Genomic DNA, 19,232 nt, shown 5'->3' with positions numbered 1-19,232 from the left:
TGCTAATTAAAAATTTATTTTGGAAGTAAACAGTATATGTTTACTGAATAACAAAAATCATGGAATTTTGTTATTCAGTAAACATATACTGTTTACTGTTTTAAATATGTCCAATAATACAAAGAAGTACTAGTACAATAACAGAATATTTATTTGTATTTTTTGTTCTAAGCTGAGTTAGTTCATGTGCCTGAAGGATTAACTCATTTCTTTTTCTTAGCATGTTCACTTCAGGCTGCATATGGCAAGTACTGAATATCGAACAGGTGCTTGCTTGTTGATATACCACATCCCATCTTCATTGACTGGAGCTTTAGAAATTACAAACATTACTGAACTACTTTCAGTTGTGTTCAGTATAATTTTTGTATAAATTTTGTATTCATGAACTATTGCGATGGCATAGAAAATTGCAAGAATAACAATTTATGCAAGTTATCTTATTTTAAGTCATAAAAAAAAAACTTAATTATTTGGGTTTTAAAATGAGGAACTGAAATTTCAATTTTGTGATTATACTACACTCACATTATACTAACCAAATTATATAATTATATAATTATAAATTAGATTATACTAATCAAACCTTGGGGTCTCAGTGACAAACTCTGAAGAAGGCACTGATTGATTCGGCTAGAGAGGTATGTGGCAAAAGTGTCTGCAAGGATAGAAAAATAAGAAGACCATGGTAGACAAGAAGTTAAAGAAGCAGTCCTGGAACAGAAGAAAGCATACCAAAAGATCCTAGCAAATAAGTTGGCAGACGCCTTAAAAGAATACAGAGGAAATATAAGAGAGCAAAGCTGTGTATAAAAGGTTAAACAAAAGTAAGAATATAGTATAGTATAGTATAACTATAGTATAACTAAATAGAAAAACTTCCAACAACTATCTCTAATCCAGAATATTTTAATAATAAGGTGTGACACCTTTTGGCAACTCGTATACGAAAATATGACTTCTGCATTACTTCAACCTTGGTATCACCTCTGGGTCTGGCTCACACTGATGAGACCTCAATAAAGGTCAAAACTAGTCTGGGGAGTAGTAACCCTTCCCATAATGTATAGCATTATATGTAACAATATGTGCTTTGCATTATGGGATACTAAGGTAAGTAATGTTAAGTCATAAGCTTCTGTATACGAGTTGCCCCAGTCCTGAAAATAGTTCAGGCACAAACTTGTTTGCTTACACTTGGATAAAGGATTAAGCCAAGTATATAATTTCTTGGTATCTTTAATTTACATTAAAAGTAAGAATATAGAAAATAAATTTCAGGAAGGTTGCAGAATGCTCTAGAGGCTATTAAAGAAGCTTAGAAATGAAGGAAAGAGCTGCAAAAGGAAATACAGATGATAAAGGTGACATGAAAACTGAAGCTAAGGATATTCAAGTTGTCTGGAGTAATTACTTTGAAAAACTTTTAAATGAACCAAGCAGTGATAGAACCATACTAGAAAATTTTCAAGAGGAATGCAAAGATAGACTTTGCATTCCTCTTGAAATATCAAGAGGAATATCAAAACCTCAAGTATATCAATACTATATTCAAGTATTGATATACTTGAGGTAAAAAAGACTATCAAAAATTTGAAATGTGGAAAGCAGCTGGAGTAGATGGTATTCAACAAAAATTCTTAAGTATGGAGATATAAAAGTTTTGTAGTAGCAACACTGCATAATTCAGAGAGCCTGGTCAGAAAGCTGAATTCCTAATGATTGGAGTGAGCTCCTCATAATACTCATCTATAAAAAAGATAATAAAACTGAATGTGAGAATCAGAGGAATTTCTCTACTAAGTGTTCCAGGCAAGATTTATGCAAGTATATTTGAAAAGATGCCGAGATATATTGTGGAAGAGAAACTTGGAGGAGAACAAACTGAGTTCAGACCAAATAGAGGCTGTCAAGTTCAGATTTTCACTTTAAGACAAATAGTTGAGAAATCATGGAAATATGACAAGATTATTATTATTATTACCCCAAGACTCCATGGAGTCAAAGACTCATCTAGGAAGTCCTTTTGTCACCAACACAGCTCATCACCATGCCTTAAAAAAACTCAATTTCTCTGTAGACACCACATGCTCAGGCAAGGCATCCCAATCATTCACAACTCTGCATGCAAAAAACATGCTTCTCACTCCACTTCTCACACAGCTTCCAGGGATGACCCCTGGTTATCCTCTGACCTACCACTGTTTTCTATAGAACCTCTCCAACATTGATCCTATAACAACCCCTTACTAACTTGTAGGTTTCTATCATATCTCCCCTATTCCTCCTACCAACAGACTCTGTAAATTGCAACTTCTCTGCCTTTCCTCATATTCAACATTCCAAAAGTCAGAAACTACCTTAGTCAGTCTCTTCTGGACCCTTTCCAACATCTCTTTGTCCTTTTGAAAACCAGGTTACCAAATCTGGGCACAGTAGTCCATGTGTGGCCTAATCAAACCCTTATACAATGCAACAAGAATCTCCCTATTTCTATAAGTCAGTATCCTCCAAATCATTCCCAGAAGTGTTTGTCTTGTCCCCACAATTCTGGCAATGTGTACCCTAAATTTCAGATCCTTATCCACTATCACCAAAAGATTTCTTATTTCCAACACCTCCGACAAAATATCCCCACCAAGCATAAATTCTACATCCCATCTTTGTTTCCCAAATTTTAAAACCTTACATTTTGCAACATTGAACTCGCATCCCCATTCCCATGTCCATTCACTCAATTTATTCAAGTCTTCTTTTAAGGCCATAACATCTTCTCTACTCTTCATAGTTCGTTCCAACTTTGCATCATCTGCAAACAACCGAATATCTCCATCTAAATCTTCACCAATATCATTAACATACAAGTTAAACAGTAATGTCCTAAAACAGATTCCTGAGGTACACAACTAGTGACTTTCCTCTTCCAAGATATTGTTCCACCATACACAACTTGCTGATACCTATCAGATAGCCAGTCTCCGATCCAATGCACTAACCTCATTAGCTAACTGCTACTAATCCAGGGTTTCCCAAACTGTGTTCCACAGAACACTGGTGTTCCACAGAAGGTGAATAAGTGTTCTGTGAGAAGTTCTCCTGGAATTTGTCATTTTAGTTTTCTAAGCATTTTTCATGAATAAATATTTTATAGTGGAAATATTCTAAGGAAAATAACATTCATGAATATGTCGAAAAGCTCAGACCCAGAACGCCTAATAACATCTGTGTAGGAAATGTTAGTGACCAAGCTGTATATTTTTAAACGTGGAAGTATTCATGAATTGTTGTTAATTTTCACACATCGAAACCTTTCAACATTTGGGAAAGGGAATACCGCTGTTTATGACCGGTCATAAAAATTGCCTGCAAGCCGATTACAACAATGGGTGGCATATTCTCTGTTCTCAAAACTAAAAAAAATAACATCTGTGTTGCAAATGTTAGCGACCAATCAGCAAGGATGTATAAAGAAATTTTTCCACTAGAATTGAAGATCAAGGTAGTCTATCCGGTTTTCAAATCTAGTAATACTGAATATTTTCTTCGCATGTTCGTATTGTAGGGTGAAAGTTTCGAAACTGTGGTGCCATGATTTTTTAAAAGTAATAGGCCTGCAGATTTAAACTTTAATATGATTAAGAGACAAGGGAATTTGTTTAATTTTGATATTAAGAAATCTCTTATTGAAGGTGTTTGTGATGCAACAGGTAGTGAATCATCGACCACCAGCCTACAAAGTGATCTCCAGAAGTACAAAAGGATGGGAAAACTACCAGAACACAGGAGAAAAAGTCTGCAATCACTCGTAAGCACTTATAATAATATTATAAATTTTTGGTGATCAGAATGGGATATGTCAATGAAAATCAGCACAAATTAATTTAATGATGTTTATGTTTAATTGATTAATAAGTAATGATCAATTATTAATTAATAATAAAAATTAGCTAAATTAACAATTAATTATTAATTAATACATTACAAAATAACCAAGGTGTTCCGTGAAAATTTCAGGATTTGTGAAGTGTTCCCCGTAGGAAAAGTTAGGAAACGCTGCACTGATCTAATATCCAACCCCCATCTGCTCTAGTTTGACTATGAATGTCATGCAGTAATCTATCAAAAGCCTTTGCAAAATCTAAGTATATTACTGTGTATCCCTCTCCTCTGTCCAAAGAAACTGTCACCTTATTGTAATAAGTAAGTAGATTACTAAAACATGACTTCCCTTTAGCAAATCCATGCAGTCCATCAAAGATAATACTATTGTTATCAACCCAATTATGGATCCCAAGTTCTCACCTGCTTCTCCAACAACTTAACAACTTGACACAGAGATAGGCCTGTAATTGGATGCTTAAGTTCTATCACCTCCCTTATGAAGTGGCACAATCTTTCCCTCTTTCTGTTCCTTTGAAACTTGATCCAGTGCAAGACTCATATTAAACAAATATGTCAAGGAAGATATCAACTCCTTGGCACATTCCTTCATAATAAGTGGTGATATGTTAACAAGTTCCACAGCTTCATTATCATCAAGTTTGCTCAACTCCCCATACCTCTTGCTCACTTACAGTCAGTCTCTCTTCCCCATCATCAAATGCTCTCAATCTCTCCATGAAGACACATTCGCAAGAATAAAAAACTCTTATGAACTGCTCATTAAGAATCTCTACTATATCTTCCGCAACAGTTGTCCTTATACCATTTTCTCCAATCAATGTCACCCTTCAATAATCGTTCTTTTTTTTTGTTGGCTACATATCAAAACAACTCACTAGGATTCTTTTTGGCTTCATTAGCTAACTGCTGCTCATACCTCACTTTTGCCACCCTTACCAACCAAGTCACATGCCTGCTCTTTGTAATCCTCATGGAATCAGTTATTATCACTTCTCTTATGCTACCTCCATAATGCCCATTTTTTCTGTATCACATGCTTAACTCTTCATTCATTCATTTCACACGTACCTTATTTAACCTTCTGACGCTTGATACATTTAGACATTGCTTCAACTAGATAGTTCTTAAATATCCCCCAAGCTGCACTGATCTCTTTTCCAGCTAACTCCTTATTCCATGCTACACCTGCAAGCTGTCTCCTGAGGTCTTCATAATCACAATCCACATATACCCTTTTCTCACAGACATCCTCACACTCCTGGCAAGATCTGTACTTTAGTTTTGTAGATCTGGAAAAGACATCCACAGTTGTCCAGAGAAAGCTTTTCAAAACACTACAATTATATGGGCTGAATGGAACTTTAAAAGCAATACATAGTCTATGTTTAAGTTGTCAGTCAGCAGTTTAGACTACTCTAAAGCTTTTGACTGTGTTGAGCATGTGAAACTGTGGGAAGTAATGAAAAGAATGGGTTTTCCTCAACACACTATCGTTGGTAGCCAACTTGTATAAGGAGCAAGAAGCCACAGTAAGAACAGGTGTTGGATTGACTGACTGGCTTCAAGTTGGAAAAGGAGTTAGACAAGGATGTTTACTTTCTCCTCACTTGTTTAGTATATATGCAGAGGACATCATGCGTGAAGCATTGGATGAGCTCAGGACAGGAATTACAATAGGAGGTAGATTGATCAGTAATCTGAGGTACACTGATGATACAGTACTCCTTTGTAATGACATGGAAGAACTAGGACTAATTCTTGACAAAGTTAACAAGATCAGTAATAACAGAGGACTTCAACTCAATTCTAGCAAGACAAAGATCATGGTTCTCAAAGGAAAAACAAACAGAGAAGCTCTTGAGAAACAAGTGTATCTTAATGGAGAAAGAATTGAGGAAGTCAGCAAGTTTGAGTACCTGGGATCCAATATTAATGTGAAGAATTGTTGTTCAGAAGATGTCAGAAAAAAGGTTAGGAATGGCTAAAACAACAGTCAGAGATCTGTCTAAAATCTGGAAGGATGGATCTATCTCCATGGGAACAAAGTTGAGGATTTTAGATGCAGTTGTTTTTCCAACAGCGACTTATGGATGCGAGACATGGAACCTAAAGAAGTCAGATAAGAAACGGATATCTGCTTTTGAGATGTGGTGTTACAGAAGGCTGATGAGGATATCATATACTGAAAGGTGTACAAATGAATGGGTGTTAGAAAAGGTTAGTAGAACTTTAAGGCTCCTTAAGGATATTGACAGAAGAAAGTTAAAATATTTTGGACACATACAAAGGATGGAAGGAGGACTTCTCAGCACAGTAATAGAAGGTAAAGTTCCTGGAAAAAGAGGCAGGGGTAGACCATCAATGAGATGGATGGATGGCGTGTGTGGAGTGACTGATCTTCAGAGAGTTGAGGCTGCCAGAAAAACAAACAACAGGACTACATGACGAGGCCTGGTGTGGAACATCATCGAGCATCGGAGTGACCATACGGCATCAGTAGATGCCCAGTGAACATAGAGAGAGAGTCAGCAGTTAGAATTGAAAGAAATATGGGAAAATGATTTGATGAAAAATCAGGAGGTAAGACAAGGATGTACATTATCTCCACTGTTATTCATCATTTATATGGATCACATTATGAAAGAAAGTGGTAACAAGCCTGATATCAGAATTGGAGATATCAAACTTAGCTCTTTGCTTTATGCAGATGATGTTGTACTACTAAACACATCTGGTGTAAGTCTCCAGAATTCACTAACTAAATTGAATAACAGCTGTAACAAATTTGGCATGAAAATCAGCCATAAAGTAACCAAAAGCATAAAAATAGGCAGGAACATAGAAAACTTTAGCTGCATTCTGAAAAGAGATCATATAGAACAAGTAAAATATTTCTGCTGTTTACAACAGTTTTAGTGAAGATTTCGGGTTAAATCTGAAAATAGACAAGAAAATAAGCAGAGCTGGTACAGTGGGTAGCCAGCTGAATAAATTTATATGAAATAAGAGAGAAATTAACCAAAACACCAAATGAACAGTATACAAGACAGTGTTTAAACCAGTTTTAAGTTATTGATCTGAGAGTTGGGTTAGAAATAAAACACTTGATCAAAGACTAGAGACCACAGATATGGGGGTTCTGAGAAAAATTAGGGGAGTGAACCAATGGCATCAATGGCAGAATCATATTAAAAATGAAGACAATAGAAAGGAACTTGACATTATTAGCATTCAAGAATATGTAAGCAGAGCTAATTTAAGGTGATATGGCCACTTAAACAGAATAGGTGAAGAAAGATTAGTAAAACAGGTGTTTGATGCCAAGATGGTAGCAGAGAAAGACCAAAGTCTACATGGATTGATTCGGTCAGAAGTGCCTTAGAAGCATGAAATGTTAGATATAACAATATTGGAGTGCTCACAAGTAATAGATTGATTTGGAGGAAAATTGTTGATAGGAGATTAATAATATAAACTTAATTATGTAATGCTGTCATAGTAACCTGAACATCTCCTTGGAGGTACATATCATGAAATTGATGATGACTAGATCTACAAAAGCAATCAGTACAATCAGATTTTTTTTCCCTTAATTTTATTAAGTGTAGCAATATCAAGGTTTCCAAGCATATATTTGTTGTCTAATTGGTTTGTTGTTTTGGATTTATGACCAAAGCAACCAAGCTATGACTATTATGTCTGTATTATGTCTAAATTGTCCTCCAGGCTATTTTGCCTGTTTTTTTAGATGAAAAACCCAGGATTCTGAGAGGAAAAATCCTACCCTTCTGTATGAGACCAGCTAACTCAGCCTCGGTTGAAAGGCCCTTATAAAAGTTCTTCATATCCTAAACAGGATTCATACTCAGCTCCAATATAAACTGAGCAATTAAGAATTTCAGTTGTCTGAAATCCTCTGTGTGCATATTTTCTATACCAATGTTTTTTTTTTAATTATAAAAAGTTGTTTAAGAAAAGAATGGGAGATGATTTATTCCTCGGAAAGAAAATAAGTGTGTTCAAATTATTTAAGTGATACCTCTAAGAAATCCAAATGCTTTTCAAGAGAGGGAACCCTACTCCTCACAGCCTATTGTCTACACTACTTAACCTTCCATCTTTACTTAAATCCACTAACTATCATCTACAGCCAATGCTATCTATCATCATTAATATTATTATCTATAAATTGCATGTGTACTCTAGCTTTTGTATTTGCATGTACATATATGAAAAAACCCCAGTTTCTGGGAGAAAAAATATCTCAATCAAGTCTCTGAGCTTGCAATGATTTTATATACTGGTGCTGATAGGTTACATGGCTCTATAGGATCCCCATTAATATTATGTGTTTACTTGTTTATATAATATACAAAGTACATAGACATAGATGCTGCTAATTCATATTTTGTAATAATTGTTTTCTATGCAATAATTTAGAATTGGAAATCATTACACAAAAATGTGTATGATTATTCTAATTTTTTGATTCAGAGGTGTAGGAGTCAATCTGTTGGATTTGATGAGGGTTTATGGTATGTATGTATGCATCCATCCTGGCAGTTGGGGAAGTACATATATGCACAAAATGTAGGCAATGGGAAAAACTTAGTGAGCTAAGAGATTACCATAACCAAGCTGATTGCATCAGGGGCAGGAGATCTCAACCTAAAGAGATGAATAGTGTGATAGAGGGCGAGAATTATGAGCAAAATATGAATGAAAAAATAAGAGTGGGGAGTGTGGAAAGTTTGAATGACTGTAAAGTTTTTCGAGATGGTCTTAATTGGGAGGATGAATGGCGAGCAAGAATGGCTAACTTGCAGAGAGAGAGAGACAGATGAGCTGAAAGAAGAGGTGGAAATGAGATGAAAAGTGTGAAAGATGAGATTAGGCAAATGGAAGAGATGAATGCAAGGCGAATCAGAGTAGGAGTGAGAGAGAGTTATGAGAATGATAGCAGAGGAGAGAATAGAAACAGTAGGAGAGAGAAAATGAGAACAATGCAAGGGAGTGCTGGAACCAGGGATACAGTAAGTAGGGGAACACAGAGAGAAAGTGTTGGGGGGGGGGGAGAGTGAAGGATGCAGGTGAGCAATCAAAGAATAGAGTGGTAACAGGAGTGATGTATGGAGACGATGATCTGTGGTGTGTAAGATAGGATGCCAGAGGCATGTTTGCCTGGAGGAATGATAGAAATGTGGCTATGGCAATTAAGCATTGTGATGGTGAGCACGAATGACTTGAGAGGCAATGTAAATCGAGAGGTGAGAGATCTGAGATTCATGCTCGAGGTTGTAGAAAAGAAAAGGCAGAAAGAAAAGATAGTGTGTGTGTGTGTGTGTGTGTTACCCAGGCATGATAATGATGAGCTGAGTAGAAGAGCAGTACTAAAGAATAGCATAATATCCAGAATGTTTCAGAAGAGAGGACTGGAATATATAGATGCTTGGAGGGCATTTGAGGACATAAAGGAACTGTATGCGAGAGATCGCTTGCATTTGAATGAGGAAGGACGTAAGCATCTGAAGGGATTGCTGTGTTTTGAACAAGTCGGTGTCTCAATGCAGGGAAACTAGAATTCCCAGAATGGATGGTAGCAGGGGGTGGCCTGCTACCTGTGGGAATTGGGTGCTTGGAGGAAGGGGGGACAACATCAGGTAAAGCTGAGTCCAGTGAAGTCTGGAGGAGATAATGATAGGTATAGAAACAGTCACATTTTTATGCTTTATACTAATGCCAGGAGTATCCGAAATAAAGGAGATGAATTGGTGACGCTGACAGCATCACCCTGGCCAAAGATTATAGGGATCTCTGAGATGTGGTTGACAGAAGATGATATAATAACAGGAATAGAAGTAAAAGGGAACAGCATTTTTCAGCAGGATATTAAGGGAAAATGCAGTGGTGGAGTACTGCTTATGATAAGTGATGGCTCATGTCCTCTAAGAGTGGAGGCTTTGGAAGGTAGTGACAATAATGGTTTTGAAAGCACATGGTATGAGGTAGAGGTGGGAAAGACAGAATATTTAGTGAGGTGTTGCTACAAACCAAGGAGCACAGAGGGTGGGGATCGGGAGATGTTTAGGCAGTTGAGCTTGGCAAGTACAAGAAGAATGATTGTTATGGGAGATTTTAACTACAGAAGTATAAATTGGGAAGAGGAAAATGCATGTAGTAATAAAGGAATGGAATTTCTAGAATTCTTGAGGGAGAAATGTTTTAGGCAACGTGTAATAGAGGAAACAAAAGGCTCAAGAGTTTTCAATTTGGTCATAGCATCAGAAGAGCTGATAATAACTGAGATGACATCTCTTCCCCAAGTTGTTTATTCATCTTCCATGAATTATAAGGTGGGTGATTATAATAGTCTTAGATATTAACTTGGGATAGTTCCATGGAGGGTGGAATATCATTAATGCTTGGGAAATTGTGAAAGAATATTTGTTAGCAGCAATAGTAAGCAATGAGTGAATGCAGGTGTAGACAGGAAAGGGATGGGATTATCTGGGATCAAGAGGAAACAGTTGGATTTGATCGAACAGGAACTGCAGATGAAAAAGAGGTTATGGAAGAGATATAAGGAGAGAGGTGAAGATCAGATGCATGAAGAATATAAGACTCAGGCCAGGAGAGTGACTAGTATGGTAAGGAAGATGAAACTAGAATATGAGAAGAGATTGGTACTAAGATCAAAAGAAAATCCCAGGGAATTTTTTAGCTATGTGGCTAGTAAGAGGAGAAATGATTATGGAAGAATGATATTGTGGGATAAAAATGGAATAGAGTGACTGATGCAGAGGACTATAGTGGAGTTGTTCAATTAACACTTTATTAGACTATTTCATCCCGGAGAAGGTAGAGAAGTGAGTACAAGAATGAATCTGATCAAGTGGGAAGCGATATGGAAGAACAGGAGAGTAAGACAGGATAGACTGAAGAGGTAGTTATGAATAAGGAAGTGAGTGGCATGAGTACAGAAAATGAGAGAATGGGTGTGCAAGACGAACAGGGAAACAGGGAGGCTCAGCATGGACAGGGGAACACAGCATGAAAAAGGTGGATGCTCCAAGAGGATGTGAATGCAGGTGTAGACAGGAAAGGAATGGGATGACCTGGAATCAAAAGAAAATAGATGGATTTGAAGAAGGTTCTAAAATGAATAATCAGAAAGGGAAATTGCTTCAGTTGAGCAAGAAGAAATCACATGGAATGAGTGGTATCAGTGGAACTAGCTGTAGATCCAGGAATGAGCTGCTGTGTTTGTATACAATGCTATAAGTGTAAGAAACAAGGCAGATGAAATGGTTGCATTAATTGAGTCTGTTCACTCAAAAATTATTGGAATAAGTGAGACATGATTGGATGAGGATGACATCTTGACAGGAATAGAGATGGAAGGGTATGATGGGTTTCGTGAGGACAGAAAGGGTAAAAAAGGAGGGGAGTACTATTGATGATAGAGAAAGAGTTATGCCCATACAACATAGAGATGCAAGAGGGAAACAGTGCCAGTGGTTGTGAGGCAGTATGGTGCGAGATAAAGGTGAATACAGGGCCGGCTCTAACGACAGTGTATGATGTGCATTTGCACTGGGTAATAAAATTCCTATGGGTGGCCCTGGGTGAATAGAATGAAATACTTGGTTGGACGCTGTTATAGACCTGGTAATGTGGATGGTAGTGACTATGGAATGTAAAATCACATTAGCCAAGCAAATAAGAAAAGGGTGATCAGTATGGGCAATTTTAATTATGGCAATATAGACTGGGATGATGAGATATCAACTGGAAGTAAAAAAAATGAGTTTCTTGAGTTTTGAGGCACAATTACCTCAGACAGTATACAACAGGGGGCACACAAGGATTGAGGGTCTTGATTTTGATCATCTCATCAGAGGATGTAATTAAAAATGAGGTGTCCAATCACACAATCACACATCAATCAGTGAAAGTGACCATAAAGTGATTACCTGGGTGATTGCCAACAATGTGAGGACCACTGTGAGAAAAGAGTATATGTGACTACAAGGAGCGGGAGGGGGGGGGGGGTGATTATTAAGAGCTCAGGAAGGAGACAGATTGCAGTTCTAGCATGGAATGAGGATTTAGCTAGAAAAGAGATCAATGTAGCTTGGAGGATATTCAATAACTATCTAGTAGAAGCAATGTCTAAATGTAATCTAAGAGTCAGAAGATTAAATAAGGTGGGTGTGAAGTGGTTGAATGAAGAGATTAAGCATGCGATGCAGAGAAAAAGGACATTATGAGGCAGCATAAGAGAAGTGGTATTAGCCAATTCCATGAGGATTACAAAGACCAAGCAAAACGGGTGACTTGGTTGGTTAGGGTAGCAAAATAAGGTATGAGCAGCAGTTACCTAATGAAGGCAAAAAGGAAAGAACTCCTAGGGAGTTCTTTCGGTATGTAGCAGCTAAAAAAAAAAAAAAAATTATGATTATGGAAGGATGACACTGATTGTAGAAATGGTATAAAGTCAGCTGTTGCAGAAGGTACAGTGGAAATATTTAATGAGCAGTTAATATAAGTCTTTCAATCTTATGAATGTGACTTCATGGAGAGATTGAGAGTACTTGATGATGGGGAGGAGAGACTGACTGTAAGTGAGTAAGTGGTGTATAGGGAGTTGAGCAAACTAAATGTGAACGAGGCTGTGTGACTTGATAATATATCACCACATATTCTAAAGGAATGTGCCAGGGAGTTGACATCTGCCTTGACATATTTTTTTAACATGAGTCTTGCACTGGGTTGAGTTCCAAAGGAGTGGAACAAGGGCAAGATTGTGACGCTTCATAAGGGAGGTGATAGAACTTAAGCATCCAATTACAGGCCTATCTCTGTGTCAGGTTGTTGTTAAGTTGTTGGAGAAGATGGTGAGAGCTAGCATCCAGAATTGGGTTGGCAACAATGGTATTATCTGTGATGGGCAGCATGGATGTGCTAAAGGGAGGTCATGTTTTAGCAATCTACTTACTTATTACAATAAGGTGACAGCTTCCTTGGACAGAGGAGAGGGATACACAGTAATATACTTAGATTTTGCAAAGGATTTTGATAGATTACCGCATGAAAAGTTGATAGTCAAACTAGAGCAGATGGGTTGGATATTAGATAAGTGCATTGGATCGGGGACTGGCTATCTGATAGGTATCAGCAAGTTGTGTATGGTGGAGCAATATCTCAGAAAAGGAAGGTCACTAGTGGTGTGCCTCAGGGGTCTATTTGAGGGCCATTACTGTTTAACTTGTATATTAATGATATTGGAGAAGATTTGGATTGATAATCAGTTGTTTGCAGATGATGCAAAGCTGGGATGAAGTATGAAGAGTAGAGAAGATGTTGTTGCCCTACAAGAAAAGGCTTGAATAAATTGAGTGATTGGGAAAAAGAATGGGTATGCAAGTTCAATGTTGCAAAGTGTAAGGTTTTAAAATTTGGGAAACAAAGATGTGATGCAGAATTTATGCTTGGTGGGGATGTATTGTCAGAGGACGAGGAGATTAGAGATCTTGGGGGGATAGTGGAAAAGGATCTGAAATTTAGGGGACACATTGCCAAAATTATGAAGACAACACAAATACTTCTGGGAATGCAAGGACACTGACTTGTAGAAGTAGGGAGATTCTTGTTCCATTGTATAAGGCAGTGATTCCCAAACATTTTCCACTTGTGTACCCCTTTTAAACCCATTTCTAGAAATTGTACCCCTCGGTTTTAAAATAGCTGTTTTTAAATACTGACATTTATTGTTCCATAACTAAGATTTTGCATTTTGTTTACTTTACTTGTTTTTCCACCATTACTAATTATTTTACATGTACCCCTGAATGGCCCAGCATGTACCCCTGGGGTATGTGTACCACCGGTTGGGAACCGATGTTATAAGACTTTGATCAGGCCATACATGGACTACTGTGCCCAGATTTGGTAACCTGGTTTTCAAAACGACAAAGAGATGCTGGAAAGGGTCCAGAAGAGACTGATTAAGGTAGTTTCTGACCTCTGGAATGTCAAAATATGAGGAAAGATTGAGAAGATGCAATTTACAGAGTCTAGTGGATATGATAGAGAGACCTACAAGTTGGATATAGAGGGGAGATATGATAGAGAGACCTACAAGTTAGTAAAGGGTTGTTATAGGATCAATGTTGCAGAGGTTCTACAGAAAACAGTGGGAGATCAGGAGAGAACCAGAGGTCATCCCTGGATACTGTATAAAGAGGGTCTGAGCAGGGGAGTGAGAAGCAGGTTTTTTTGCATGTAGAGTTGTGAATGATTGGAATGCCTTACCTAAGAGTGTGACGTCTGCAGAGAATTTGAGTGTGTTTAAAGCATGATATGATGAGCTGTGTGTATGATAAAGAGACTTCCTAGATGAGTCTTTGACTCCATGTGATCTTGGGTGATAATAATAATAGTAATAATAATAATAATAATAATAGAAGTAAGTTTTAATACTAGAGGGATAGGGCAGATTCAAGATTTAGAAGTGCAAGAGGAGAGTGTATTCCAAATACTGAGTACTCTGGATGTCAGTAAAGCTGTGGGACTGGATGGTATTTCACCACAGGTTTTCAGAGAATATGCTAAAGAACTGACAGCTCCACTGACCTGAATTTTCAATAAAAGTCTGACTACAGGAAAGGTACCCAAGAAATAGAAGGAAAGTAAGATAGTGGCATTGTCTAAGGGCAGTTGCAGACTGGAAGTGTCTAATAATAGGCCAGTTTGTGTTTTATCTGTAGTTGCTAAGATTTTGGAGAAATTAGTGAGGGACCGTATACAGTATTGGGCAGATGAGGGTAATGCTATCTCTGGCATTATCAGGAATATTCAGTTGTTTGCAGATGTTTTTCCAGGGCTGCCACATCTGCACTATCAGTAATAGTGCAGATGTTGCAGCCCTGGAAGAGGATTTGAATAAACTAGACAGATGGAAGCTACAAAAAAAAGCAGTGAGCAAGAGGGTGAGAGGGGTTTCTTTGCATAGAGGGCGGTTGAATCGTAGAATGCATTGCCTAGTGAGAGCAAGAACGGTCAATGAGTTAAAGGAATGATAGACTTTGTGTTCTCTAGGAAGGACCCCTCCATGTAGTCTTTTGACTCCATGGAGGCCTGAATAATAAGAATAATAATAATAATAATAAAACTCCTGATATGTGCCCTCTAGGTGTAAATAGGATGGTATGCTAGTACTGTAAAGTTTACATGATTATTATTACAGTACCAGGTTTATATTACTAACCTCCTATTGACATTTTCCACCAAATTTTTATTAAATGTCAGAAATTCAATACTGTCTAATCTTAAATTTTGGTCTCCTTAACTGTTTTGCTAACCTTTCCTCCCCCATTCTGTTAAAATAACCATACCACATGAGATTACCTCTGCTCAAAATATTCCTGAATGCTGAGGAAAACTTGAATGTTAAAGAAGTGCAGCAAAGAGTTATCATCGCTTAGTTTTGAGAAGGATAAAAGATATCATGTTGAAAAGAAAAATATGCACGAACATTTTAAAAAGAATTAGAATGTCAATAAACTTTCAGATGTACACCTGTATCCACAAGTAAACAAATACTATGGGAGAAAAGGCACTCATATCCTTTTCTACAATATTCATGATTGGAAAAAAGACTATTATTTTTATATATCACTTTTCAGTACTTGCCCTGGAACCCTGAAAAAAAAAAAAATCCCTTTTTTTCATTGATGGCAACCCAGCCATAATGGTGTACAATCATATTTGTATGTATTTTAAGCTAATATAGTGTGTAATTTGGTTGGGTAAGGCCACCTTAATTTGCTCAGTATTCAGGAAGATACCTAATAACAGGATTCATCACAGGAAAGTGAGGACTGCTCAGTGGGCCAGAGACTGGTTTTTGTGATCTGTATTCCTTAGAGACTATAGGATTTATCCTCTCAGTTATCTAGGTTTGTTTCTTTAGATCCTGTTAACTAATCAATGCAGGATTAATTGTATTATATAAAAGCACTGTAGGCTTGCAATAAGCATAAACCACCATACATACTGCTCCATTTTTAACAAGTATACTTACTCTATTCAAGTAATTAATTTCCACTTCATGCCACTGTCCATCACTTACACCGCTTTGTATAAAAGTTGAAACCTGAGATATATTAACTCCTAATGAAAATGAAAATACCAACTGGGAATTGATTATCTCTAGTGCTATGAAGTCATGTTTGTCATTGTAACGACCATTATATAAAATCAGAGCATTCTTCTCTCGAGTGACAAACCTATCAGTGGTAAAAAACAAAACAAAACAAATGTTCTATAAGTACAACAGAAAATGCCAATTTTTTTTAAGCTCAAAACTGTAAAATGAGAACATATAAGAACGATTTTTGATGTAATACAACTGTGTATGTGTACATATCAGTATACAAAACAACTTTTTCCTCCTAAGAGAAAGGTAGAGAAACCTTTCTTTGATGAGTCCATTATTTAAGGAAATGTAATCAGTATTAACTTGATCTAACAAGTATTATCAAAAAAAGAATCAGATAATCTAATTACTAATTAGCATAGAAATTTGTCAAAAAATGTGCCTGTGGTTGCTCTGCAGAAGTCTGTCTGACTAGCAAGAAATTCAATTTGTTACATGGGGATATGAAAATGATCTGATAAGTATAAATTAAAAGAACTTACTTGATTTACTGTATGCTACACATATGCAGTATTTTGTATAAGAAGTTCATTATTGATCTGTTTGCTGTGAGTATGTGGGTATGTTTTCTAATACTACTACAGTTATTATACTGAAAAATCAAAGAACGTCACAAAGCCCCAATTCATTTTTTTTTACTTCCTTTTTTAAATGAAAAATAAATATAAATAAATACTTTCCATTCCAAGGTTCACTTCTGGATTTTACTTTTTTCCTACAAATAACTCACTGTGGCAAAACAACTTCATTAATAGAAAATTAATAAAATCTTCCATTAACATTATATTTTAAATCCCATTTTAATTTCATTTCAAGAAAGAAATGCAATTAAAATGGGAAATTTTAATGAAATGTCCTTTCTCGTTGAAAATTTAATGAGAAAAATGTACTTTTTTCCTAGCTATATCCCCCTCCTACCCCCCCCAAAAAAAATAATAATAAAATAACATAAATTAGAAATATATATATGTTTGCACAAGAAAAATATTTAATTTGCCAAATATTTCGGTCTGAATATTACAGACCATCTTCAGTGGCTACACAGGAATAGTTTGAAAAAACAAGGTGGAATATGAACAATTGATCATTCACACATAGAACAAGCCGTGTGATGTCATATCATTCAGTATTAGAAGAGTAAACATTCTTAAAGTCATAATTAAAGATATTAATTCAGAAATTCATGTAATAATCTTAAATAACATTAGAATAATATAGGAAATTTACATTAAAAAAAATAAAAAATTAATGTGTTATCCTGATTAAACTTTCCCAAATTTCTGATATAGATATAGAGTCATTACGATTCAAATTTGGGAAAGTTTAATCAGGATAGCACATTAATTTTTTTTTTTTTAAATGTAAATTTCCTATAAACGTGTTGACAGACATGTGTTCGTCGTACATGTTGTTTATTTTTTAACAGTATATATTAGAATACAGAAAAATAAGTAAATAATTAATTTATTAACTTATTGCTGATATTTCGCTGGTGTTATAACCAGCATCTTTAGAGCACACAATTTCCTATATTATTCTAATGTTATTTAAGATTATTACATGAATTTCTGAATTAATATTTTTAATTATGACTTTAAAAATATTTATTCTTCTTGGCAAGTGCAAGAAGAATGATTGTTATGGGAGATTTTAACTACAGTAGTATAAACTGGGGAGAGGAAGATGCATGTAGCAATAAGGGAATGGAATTTCTAGAATTCTTGAAGGACAAATGTTGTAGGCAACATGCAATAGAGGGAACAAGAGGTACAAGAGTTTTGGATTTGGTTATAGCATCAGAAGAGTTGATAATAACTGAGATGACATCTCTCCCACCAGTTGGAGAGAGTGACCATATGGTTTTGACTTGGAAAATGAATAGACATGCAGGAGTATCAAAAAGACGGGAACGTATGTGGAATTATAAGGCAGATGATTATAATAGTCTTAGACGTCAACTTGGGGAAGTTTCATGGAGGGAGGAATTGGAAGGCCGGGATATCATTAGTGTGTGGGAAATAATGAAAGAATATTTGTTAGCAGCAATGGTAAGTTGTATACCAGAAGTGAACAAGAGGACACAATTTGGAGTAAAGTGGATGACAAACAATATCAAACAGGAATTGCATGCGAAAAGGAGGCTGTGGAAGAGATATAAGGAGACAGGAGGAGAGAAGATGCATGAAGAGTATAAGACACAGGCCAGAAGAGTGACTAGTATGGTAAGGAAGACAAAACTGGAATATGAGAGGAGATTAGCCCTAAGATCCAAAGAAAATTCTAGGGAATTTTTTAGATATGCGGCCAGTAGGAGGAGAAATGACTGTGGTAGAATGATATTGTGGGATAAAAATGGGAATAGAGTGACTGATGCAGAGGACATAGTAGAATTGTTCAATGAACACTTTATTGGAGTATTTCATCCTGGAGGAGTCAGTTTTAATGCTAAAGGGATAGGGCAGGTTCAAGGTTTAGAGGTACAGGAGGAGAGTGTGTTTCAAATACTGAGTACTCTGGATGTCAGTAAAGCTGTGGGACTAGATGGTATTTCACCACGAGTTTTGAGAGAATGTGCTAGGGAACTGACAGTGCTTTTAACCTGGCTTTTCAATGAAAGTCTGGCTGCTGGAAAGGTGCCCATGGAATGGAAGGAAGGTAAGATAGTGCCATTGCATAAGGGCGGTAGCAGACTGGAAGTGTCTAAATATAGACCAGTTTGTGTGTCATCAGCAGTTAGTAAGATCTTGGAGAAAGTAGTGAAGGATCATATACAGCATTGGGCAGATGAGAGTAATGTTATCTGTGAGAGTCAACATGGATTTGTGAAGGGGTGCTCTTGTTTTAGCAATATGCTAGCCTTTTATGATGTATTATGATAGTTACAAGAGCATTAGATGAGGGACAAGCATATACTGCCATTTTCTTAGACTTATCAAAGGCATTTGACAGGTTGCCACATGATAAGCTGATATTTAAGTTGCAGCACATGGGTCTGGATGTCAGATTGGTCAACTGGATTCAGGATTGGCTGTCCGATATATATCAGAGAGTTGTGTATGATGGAGCAATATCAAAGAAGCAGAAGGTTACAAGTGGTGTTTCACAAGGC

General features: G+C 36.5%; 1 protein-coding gene across 1 annotated transcript in view; it reads right to left on the bottom strand.

The window, feature by feature from the left end:
• Positions 1-19,232, bottom strand: part of stan (Protocadherin-like wing polarity protein stan) — a 777,611-nt gene that overhangs the window by 459,314 nt on the left and 299,065 nt on the right. The window contains exon 7 of the mRNA XM_090397383.1: positions 15,989-16,193. Coding sequence (XP_090253509.1) covers positions 15,989-16,193 — 205 coding nt within the window. The remainder of the gene's footprint in view (positions 1-15,988; positions 16,194-19,232) is intronic.

Source organism: Typopeltis vanoorti, chromosome 1, assembly GCF_054136105.1.
Source record: "Typopeltis vanoorti isolate ZY-2024b chromosome 1, IOZ_Tvanoo_1.0, whole genome shotgun sequence".
NCBI lineage: Eukaryota > Metazoa > Arthropoda > Arachnida > Uropygi > Thelyphonidae > Typopeltis > Typopeltis vanoorti.
This window is presented reverse-complemented; position numbering and strand designations above follow the sequence as displayed.